Source organism: Manduca sexta, chromosome 19 (assembly GCF_014839805.1).
Source record: "Manduca sexta isolate Smith_Timp_Sample1 chromosome 19, JHU_Msex_v1.0, whole genome shotgun sequence".
In the NCBI taxonomy this organism is placed as follows: Eukaryota; Metazoa; Arthropoda; class Insecta; order Lepidoptera; family Sphingidae; genus Manduca; species Manduca sexta.
In genome coordinates, this window is record NC_051133.1 from 14,207,099 (window position 1) to 14,217,966 (window position 10,868).

Here is a 10,868-nt window from a genome sequence, read left to right on the forward strand (position 1 = left end):
GCCAACTCTCAACAGGATAATGAACACATTGCATGTCCAAAAAAACAATTGGCTCTCCTGATCCAGTCCACTGCCTATATGATAAAAATTACACCCAAACTTTTAATAATAATGAACTTTAGCATGCTTTACTGTCTTAAAATATTCAGCAAATGCATTCTTTAACAATCAGTTTAATTTATAGTACTGTAAGATCTCTTATACCCCAAGATTTACAGTTCTTTGTTATAAGCATAAATTATAATTTCAGCAAGTAATGGCAAGCAGAGAGAGTTTGATAGACAGCCACCATGATGAATGTGAATCAGATGATACAATACTCATGTCACAGGTATGGAACATTATTATACTACTGACTTGGTAAGAGGTAGTAAGGGTCATAACTGTTCCTAAGAAGTATAATAGTCCAGAAACAATGTGAATGCAGTACTGATGATGAAGTTTTTGTGATATATAATAAATCCTCACCATTGACAGCTGTTATAGTAAAATTATACAAAATATATTGCAAAGTTCCATGACTGATATTTGATGAAGTTGGTGTACTTTTTTTAAAAAATTGTAGTAGTTTCTTAATACTCAAGATACAGAAGTAAATTTATGACTGTGAAATGTTTATTACTATTAGAGATTTAAATATTTGGAACACAAAATAAAACTGTTATCTATCTTATGTTATGAAAAGTTTTACAGTGACATTTAATGTGTCCATTTGTATTGCATTGTTTTACATAATACTAGCTTATGTTTCCTGCTTTATCCATATGAAAATCTTGTTTGAGAAAAAATTATTTCACACTGAAAATAGTTTGTTACTAGAAAAAGTGTATGTTTCTGTTAGTGAAAGATATAAGCCTCAGTTGTGTAGCCCTGAAGTCCCTTTATAAACACACAAACCTGTGTGTACTATTGATATGGATTATGCAATAAAACAGGCTGTGGTTAAGCCTCTTGCATATTCATTAGATAGCTCTCTGACATCATGCCTGGCGCTATAGACTATGCAAATATTACCTGCCTGCATATTCAATTAATTGTATTCCTATGCTTATAAATTGTATAATAGAAAGGAAATTGGAAAAATACTTACCTATTTAATTAATCTGTTTTATTATGTTATTAAGTGTTTAATTATAGCAGCGATTGTTCATGATTGATTAATTAATGCAAGTCACTAAAGAATAAATGAGTTCACATTTCGTAAATAAAATATTTATAGCTTAAATATAATCATGTCTTATATTGCAGGAATTTGGAAGTACAGCATTGGATTTCGTAGAAGACGACCTGCTCACCTTAAAAGAGGTTCATGAGCATATGATCAGGTCTCCGCCACCCACAAACTGCTGGCCACACGGTAATAGATTTATTTATTAATCAAATTGCTAAAGATCTTTATATGCATACTTTAAGATGTGCTAACAATTTACTTTTCGGTGTTTGAAATACAGTACATGTTAAGTTAAAAAAAATGATTGTAAGTATTTCAGTTTAGATTTTTGTAATGTCTATTATTCCTCATACTGAAAGGGGTTCAGATTGAAAATATAATTTTTTTATGCAGAAGCTAGTATAAAAAAATATGGATATATTTATAAAAAGAAGAAAATATTATTTGAAACTGTACTTTGAACATTTGAAAACTGTGAATAACTAATTGTTTCAAATGATACTAATGAAAATTATAAAAAATTATTCTTTGTGGCTCTTTTTTAAATAAATTTGAATTATTATAACAGTTTAATCCATTTAATAAATTGGAACATATATATTGAATATATTGATAAATTCTATCAAGACGATAATACGTCATGAGTTAAAAATATTCTAAATTTTGATATTCAATACGAAAAGAGTCCAGAGTTCATTGAACTGTGGATTTGGTTGTTATCTGATATTTGTAAATAAAGGCATACGTAAATTTAGGTCGCGGCGTGCGAACCACAGATTAATGGCGCTGATTTTTGATAACGAAATTATTTATTATCGTGTATGTAGATTGTCACGATAGGCATCAATCAGAGTGGCGCAATTACAGGGAAACACTTGAGTTGATATATTTTGAACTAGCTTTTGCTCGTGGCTTCGTCCGCGTGAAGTTTTCCGGGATAAAAGTCCCGCTATATATTTTCCCGGGATAGAAAGTAGCCTATAACCTTCCCAGGGTCTTAAAATATCTCCATACCAAATTTGATAAAAATTAGTAGATTCTGAGAAAATCGATAACATACAGACAGAAAAGGGGACTTTGTTTTTTATGTACACATTATTATCGTCAAAATACTTGTAAAGCAAATTGTTCGTGGTAATAAATATTTTAAACTAAGAATTAATAGTAAAATGCGAAATATTGTAGTTTTGTTATCGATTTAACATTTTAATTTGATTATTTATTGCATTGATAATTTATCTATAATAACAGCGAAATAAGTCAAAAAAATTCACAAAAGTGTTTTCCCCATTTTTATCGGTTATAAAATGTATTTTTTATAAGTCATAACAACCAAATCCCTTATAAAACACCTCAACATTGACATAACGTGTTTTTGCTTGCTTGCCGCTAACGGACGAAGACACACTGTCGTACCGCACGGCGAGCGCGTTCGACTTCGCCGGCGACAGTCCAGTGTTTACCTCTTACTCGGTCAATCAAGACAAGGTTACTAACGTTACGCTGTTTATGTGCTGTCCTATGTGTCCGTGTGTCACTAATGTAGTTTGTTTGCATGCTTTAAATTCATGAGTCACCGGTGATACATGATATGTTCAGTGATGTACAGTGTGATTAGTATGTTACCATACCGTTATTAAATATTTTTAATAGTTATTTGTGTATCACCGGTGATATAATTAGCATGTGTACGATCGTATAAATCACCAATAAGTGGAGCGCATTTTATTGCTCATGGTCTCTATTAGATGCTATAAGATTTTTCATTTTATTATTAGATCGGTAGTTTCTTTTTTTTTGGGTTTGGTTTCTGTTTAATTTACCCAAATATATACTCTAAACACTCGGTTACAGAGGCTATTTAAAAATGTTTTACTTTTTTTTAATTTACATGATTCGGTGTTTCACAAATAGTGTAAATATATTGTAATATTGTTATTATTAGCTGTATAGGTTGTTTTATTGTATTTAGGTTATTTTATGTTAGCAATTGAATATTTTTTTAAATGATACAGTCAAATAATATACCACTTTTCTGTAATGCCGTGGAGGTTATTTTAATACATCCAATGACAGCAAATTTAAAATCTGTATTGGTTAACGAAACATGGTGTAATATTTAATTATGCTAGTGGCAGCATGTAACACAGAAGAGTAAAATTATAATCGTATAAATACTCTTTAGTCCCATTGGTATTTATGAAGAGGTGGTACATACACGTAATTAGACATTGTGAATAAACGTCTTATAACGTGGTTAGTGTCGTTAGTTGTACAATGGGTGCCTACTCCGTTAGCGAGCCGGTGTGTGCGCAGGTGTCGGAGGCGCGGTCGCCGCGGCGCGCCGGCGCGTCCCGCCCGCGCTCGTCGCGCTCGTCGCGTTCCGCCTCGCCGCGCGCGCACGACCTGGCGCTGTGCGCGCGCCCGCTGTCGCTGCCCGGTACGCGTGCTGACACAAATCACATACACATAATATCAGCCCTGTATTATACACTTGCCCACTGCTGGGCACGGGCCTCCGACACTACTGAGAGGGATTAGGCCTTAGTCCACCACGCTGGCCTAGTGCGGATTGGTAGACTTCACACACCTTCGAAATTCCTAAAGAGAACTTCTCAGATGTGCAGGTTTCCTCACGATGTTTTCCTTCACCGTTAAAGCGAACGATAAATTCACAAAGGATACACACATGATTTTTTAGAAAAGTCAGAGGTGTGTGCCCTTGGGATTTGAACCTGCGGACATTCGTCTCGATCAGTCCGTTCCACACCCAACTAGGCTATCGCCGCTTTTTTAAATACACATACACATACTACAATAAAATACATAGATAATCGTTGGCCACTTCAGAAAAAAAATGCGTATTTTGAGAATATTTAATTAGTTTACATTAATTTTAAAATTAAAAATTGTAATCTAATATATAAGTATTATAAAATAGTATCAAAATTAAATTAAAACTGAGTATATTTCAAACTTCAAACTCTTATAGCAACATTTCAGGATCATACAAACTGATCTATTTTTTAAACACTAACATAAATAAATTCGGATATAAAACCCGATAACAACAATCTTATATATGGTTTCAGGTGAAAGCCACCTCCGCACAGCACTGAGTAAAAAGTCAACCCAACAGAGCGAGCGGTTTTCCCTCCTCCAACATCCGCGGCCTCTCCGAAGACCTCACTCCCGGAAGGACGAAGACAGCGTGCAACTGGTGCAAGACTGTGATAAGTAATGCACTGTACAGGTTCCGTATTCCTGATATCCAAGAGTTGAAGCAGTGGCAGATGTCAAGGCATGTTCGTAAGGTCCCTTCCAAATTTTAGGGTCAAAAGGAGATGGTTATTGTGAAAATTAAGATCGATATTGTATGGTCGATAATTTTTTTCCATTGAAGGATATTGCGTGTAAGTAAGTCGATTTTAAAGGTAGTAAAATTGTTGGATGAAGGACTAATACCTTGGGGACTATGGTTTTGAGTCCAAAATATAAGGTTCAACGCCAATTTTAAAATAAATGGTGGGTCGATTAATGTGAAGATTTTGTCGGGAATAAGTATGCTAACGTCGATAAATTTATCGATAGATGATGATGATTCGCTAGTTTACCACTTTACCATTCATTAAAATTATTGATCCCTAAATTTTACTCTATACAATCTAGGGTTCCGTAGTTTTTGGGTAAAAAAGGGTGGGTTGTCGAGAAAATCAAAGTCTCTGTCGATATACGAATAAGTTGATATATGTCGAATGAACGATAAAGTATTGTTTCGAAGTCCTGCGATGACTTCGCTGGTTCATGCTTATACGATACCTTAAATTTTCCAATCCTCAATTTGGATTTTCTCAAATCTATCCGTTACAAATTTCGGGATATAAAGTTATCTGTGAAAATCAGTGTTAATGTTAGAAATGGTAAAGTCGATAAAAATGTCAGTAATATTACTACCTCAAGGTCAATGGTAATGCTAGATTGTGGCTGTGCCATGAGTAATAAAAATCGGCCGTTTCGATTCCATCAAATCGGGAATTAGAAATGTTTCGTCTGATTGATTTGCAATCTTATGTAGTTCGGTTTAATGATTACTATTAAATGATTCCTACAGAGATATTAGTTTCTTTGGTTGAAAAAAAATTGCACAGGTAGTTCACAGTAGTGTTGGCCGAAATCGGTTAAAATTAGAACGACACTAATCAAAGATTATTTATCGATTTTTTGTAGTTAAATTTACTTCAATATTAGTTCCTCTTACAAAGCTGAGTCTTTAGATATCGTGTCTTAAAATGCAATTTATTAGAAACGTTAAATTATAAGGCAGACCACAATACATTTTGTGGTCGATATCTTAAACGGTTTTAATATCGTGCAAAATCTGGATAGGGATGTGTTTGTGTGCTGTCAAATGTAAGCAGTCATATACGTTTATCATAGGTGTTTGTATTCTTGTCAGTCGATAATTACAATTCATAAAACAACCCCGATTTTTATAAACAATCTCAATCGCTTTTTGTGAATGATCGCGAAAATTTACCAATAAGAATAGTTTCTTTGACAAATTTATCATTGACTTAAATCGATTGGTTTGTTCTTAGGTTCGACTCAAGGATTAAGATTGAGATTGTTTATTTAAATCGGTTTGTAGGCTCTATGGACAGATGGCGGTCGCTTCCTTATAATAATAGCCAAAGCCTTCCTTCTTCCTATTTGTATTGAATTATCGCTAGCTATTTCAAGAAATTGTTTTACATTGACCGCCTTTGATTTTTTTTAATCCATAGATATGTTATCGAGCTTTGTTTGTCTTAATGCGTCGAGTATACCTCAAATTTCTAAGTATCAAGTATTCATCTCTTACAGTCGTTTTCAACAGACGATCCCAATCTCAACCTTTAATCCGATTCCGAGAATAAATCAATCAAACTAACTCATTTGTAAGCGTGTGAAATACATCTTTGCTCTGATTGGTCCATTTTTGAGATAGATCTGGGATGAGATTTTTGAGATGGTTTATTGAAAACGACGGTTAGTGGTTCTATCTTAGGAATTTGCATGCATGTTTATCAAAGTTACAACTATTTATATTTATCACAGAGTTAAATAGTTTCATCGTCATTCGCTATTGGCTTCGTACGCCCAGAAAAGTTCAAATTACTTAATAAACTATTTTTTTGAAAGATTTCTTCGATAATTGTTAAAATTAGTTTTATTCCGAATTTTAGATGTTGGAATTTGTACTGAAAATTGTGTTGGCATCGAATTTTTTATGCGAATGTTTTGAACGTTCATTGGCGTCAATAAAATATAATCAAATTTTGTCTTTTTGGCTTATGGTTTTAAATGTTTTATTTCGTTGTTAAGAGTTTTATAACCTTATGAAAAGTTTTTATCGACAACTTAATTTTTTGTTGTTTATTTTGGAAATGATTATATTACCAAATAAGGTACTATATCTGTAATTTTAACGTAAGACTAAGAGGTTTTTGAACAACACGCGAATTCCTAAAAATGCTCACCGTAGTGAATAATGCAACATATAACATTTAGCACGAAGTTGACATTTTTATCGATATTAAATAAAGTAACTTTCTCATTAAATCTAGTTAAAACTTCGACAATAAACATTAGTATAGAGGTTTTAATTCAATCAAGTAAAATTAACCAATTTTCTTATCTACTGTCGATTTTTTCATCTTATAATATTGCGACAATAATTAAATGAAACCATGATACAAATTATACAGCATACAATCGATTATAATCTTGCGAATATAATTTATCGATATCGATAAAAATGTCAATTCGTATCGATTTTTGGATTAGATACACTGAACATAGTATTTGATTAGAACGGTATTATATTGTTACAATTAAATAAGCTTTATTAGTAAAATAATATAGTTAATAGTGTTACACGCGAATAGTTCTAAGAACTTGTAAAAAAATTAATGGTTATCGATTTTTAGCGATATTAAGGTAAAGTGAGGTAAAGGAATTATATCAAAAGAGTTTTGAGTGGTACATAACGTTTTTCGCCATACTTATTTTTTTGAAGGCACGGCCAAGTGACCCAACTGCACCTGATGGTAAGTGGAGTGGGGTCTAGATAGTGACTGATGAGAGACTAATTATCCCTCGCCAGTCGACTCAACTATGCCGGCCTATTTGGAAATCTTCTGTGTGTACTACAAACATACATAGGAGATTTTAATTTTATAACGATATTAAAACATTTACTTACACAACAAGAATTCGATTTTAAACTTGGAACATTCGATTTACTAAAGACTTCGTCATATCACACGTCATTTTAAGGCTCATATTTAATTAAATTTATTGTATTTATGTTTTCATGAGAATTAAGGTTTGCTTCCTTATAGCTTGTTGTTTTAAGTTCTAAGATGGTTATATATTTTTATAAAAACAAATGAAGTTATTTAATGCTAAAGTACGCCTTCCAGGAAATTGATGCAGTAGCTGAATTTGGTTTTGGATATTTATACATTGTTACCGTCACTAGTCCCTAATATTATGAAGTGTCCATCTAACTAGTTTTTAATTTTGTGTTTGTTTACGTTTTGTGTTGGATATTGGAAGTATTTACAATCGCATTGTGGCAGTCTTACTCATTCTATTTCGTTGTACGTTACTGTAAAAATTCTTGAGTCTTAGTACTTTATAATTTTTTTTACAGCCTTAATACATTGTGTTGTGTGAATATATTTTTATGAATATGTTGTAAGTGAAAATCGTTACGAATAGCAAATGAAATCCATCTGACAGTATATAGGATATTTTTTCTCGTATCGATAATTTCAAAGTCGATATTTTGGCGAGAATTAATTTTGTATGGTTACCAATCTATTTCAAATTATTGTTGTCAATGGAAATAATAGCCTGTTTATATCTCGCTAAAGTCCTTATTCTATTATATTAATGACATGTTATATCCCGACTGTATTTTCGGTGGTCTTTAATTCATCGAGCTTAGAACCTTATTACTTTAGAATATTTATTGTTCGTTTGTTAAAGTTTCGTGTGTCTAACGAATATTATTGTTCTTATATTTGTAAATTTGATTGTGTTGGAACTAATTAAGAGGACTTTATAATGTTATAAAAAATATGTTTTTGATATTCAGTTTTTATAAGTCTGTAAAAAATTTGCCAACATGACATTAGTATTTGTCTAATAAATAATTATTGATTTTCAGGACATTTTATTGTTTTGTAATGTATTTTTAATATGTTTAATTGTTATCGCTAATCGTATTAAATCGAAAATATATTTAAGTTATTGTAAAATAAATTATTTTCGCTAGACAAACAGTGTTTACCCTTGTTAATTTGTTTATTGTTTTATATTATTCTAATCCCTAGCAAATACTCGCTTAGTGTAAGATTTCAATTTGTAGGAAATGTACCAAGATTGTAACGTGCCACACGATATATTTCTATAAAGGATAAATATATCGATATCGATAAATAATGACAGGTCGATAATTTAGATTGATAAATGATTTAAATATCGATATCGATAAAATATAAAGCAATAGTCAAGCGTGAAAACAACTGCAAGCTGTGTCATTCCTTCCAAAATATTTTAATTTATTTTAAAATATTTTGTAGTGTCTTAGGTTTAGTTAGAGCATATTGAAAATATTTTTTATCGATTTTCGGTGTCGCGTATTTTTATCTCTATTTTACGTTGGAGGTTACAAACACTTGATAGAAATATGAAAATTGAAATAAAGATTAAGTTATATGCTATAAATATATGTAAATGTGTATAGTTTCAAATAGTTTTACTCTTAATTCGATATTTATGTAATAAGTGCAATCATTTTTACGTTTATGATTCGTGCCATTCATTTACCAATGTCACGGTCAGCATAAAAATATAATTTTATCGAAGACTATTTTAACGATTTAAAGCTTATTGAATTTAAAACGACATAATCGCTACCACATTTAGTTTATTTAATCATATAATTCCTTTTATTCTGACCGTAATATACCAACCAAAGAGTAGGCCAATTGTACCGTATTACATGTGCGTAGGGTTAAATGTACGGTGTTATGCTGTGTCGCGGACATTCGCTGGTCGATGTAGCCGCCGTGTCTGTATAGAGTTAATAAAGAACTATTACATTTATGCGAGCTCTTATTTTCAAGCCAAAGGAAACCCTGGTTCATTATAAAAATACAATTCTGAAAATATCAAAGGGACACACCTCGTTATTTGTACACTGTACACTTCGTAATCTCTACTTTACTGGTGCCCTATTAATTTTAAACTTTATTAAGCGCCACTGATGCCTTGGTACTTCTAGTCAACTTTACTTGGGTCGGTCTACTGATTTGCTAGTCTTTCTATACATAACTTAACCTCCTTTGCTTTATTTATGCCTTGAACGTCGAAACACTACACCACTGCTCCAATGTATATTTATCTACACTTCTCTCTAATGATGTTCCAATGATAAGGTTATGAAATAATACAAAGAAACTTTTATTTATAATTTTATTAAATTAATTCTATAACTTTTTTTTTACATATAGTAATTATGTGCCACGTTTCGTGAATGATGCTGCCATATTCACACCAGCAGTCGCGATTGGGTACCTAATGTTTGCCTCTACTGTCAAACAACATGGCTGGCATATCGATTATCGATATTGTATGTCGATGTCGAACACTCGATACACTTTCGCTTTCGTTATTCGAAATTTAAACACCCGCCAGTTTCGACGCGGCTCTCATTGTGTTGCCAGAGCGAAATAGTATTGATAAAATATAAAAATTGGTCAATTAGGAATTGCGTGACGTGACAAAACTATTCGAAATAATTCAAAATACATCATAATGAAATTCGTAAAAATGATTTTATACATACCCAAAGACACATAAACCATCCGTCATTTAACATATGTTTATAAACATTTTGACAATGTTAAAAATATATATTTGTAGTATCAAGAAAGAACACATCACTATCAATACTATTTCATCACTCGCACAACTAAGAGGCGCCAAATATTTCGTAATTGCCGCACGTATTTCAAGTAAACAGCGATTCACATACAAAATCGTGTCGAAAAATGAAGATGCTGCGCCAGTAAGAGGTAGCAGATTCATTCGATTCGATTCGAAATTGTTCAATCGATTACAAATATCGACTGGAAAGTCGATAGTGCCATCGAGTGGGTTCGAGTGTGCTCACTATCCGGCGGCGTGCGTCGCAACTCGACGCAACTTGGTCCAAGAATATATTTTTTATGAAATAATTTGTATAAAAATTTTGGCTCCAATATTTACAAATGCACTGATAATATTTTTTTCATTTTTTTTAAAAACTCCGGACTAACATTTTTTACAGCGACTAAGTTGAAAAAAAGGCGTCGAGGCGCGACGCACGCCGGCGGCCGACGACACATTATTGCAATTTCATTTCTAATAACACATTATTTCTTATCTAAGACGCGCGCGCAGTACAGTGCGCGTACATTTCTAAAGTTCCGTCGCATTCCCGTCAGACCCGCATCGTGCTATGGACAAGCCCCAGTCAGTCGTCGCGACGTCGTGGTTGCAAAGTTATCAACTTCTTCACGCTCAGCGACCCTGAGAGAACGCGTCCGAACTGTATTCTAATACCCTATCGTTACAGTGATACACCTGTCTTATCGTAAAGCGC

At 32.7% G+C, this 10,868-nt stretch overlaps 1 protein-coding gene across 1 annotated transcript; it reads left to right on the forward strand.

Annotated features, from left to right (window-relative positions):
• The first annotated feature begins 222 nt into the window (after positions 1-222).
• LOC115442042 lies at positions 223-9,328 on the forward strand. Its single transcript, XM_037440372.1, has 5 exons — positions 223-331; positions 1,249-1,357; positions 2,574-2,659; positions 3,488-3,611; positions 4,264-9,328. The coding sequence occupies exons 1-5, from the start codon at positions 257-259 to the stop codon at positions 4,410-4,412; spliced, it is 543 nt and encodes a 180-aa protein (XP_037296269.1). The 5' UTR covers positions 223-256; the 3' UTR covers positions 4,413-9,328.
• The last annotated feature ends 1,540 nt before the right edge of the window (positions 9,329-10,868 follow it).

Excerpts from the sequence above, each read along its gene's own strand:
- LOC115442042 (XM_037440372.1), top strand. The coding sequence starts at position 257 with ATGGCAAGCAGAGAGAGTTTGATAGACAGCCACCATGATGAATGTGAA. Across the intron at positions 2,660-3,487 it reads ACTCGGTCAATCAAGACAAG|GTGTCGGAGGCGCGGTCGCC; the intron begins GTTACTAACGTT and ends GTGTGTGCGCAG. Across the intron at positions 3,612-4,263 it reads GCGCCCGCTGTCGCTGCCCG|GTGAAAGCCACCTCCGCACA; the intron begins GTACGCGTGCTG and ends ATATGGTTTCAG.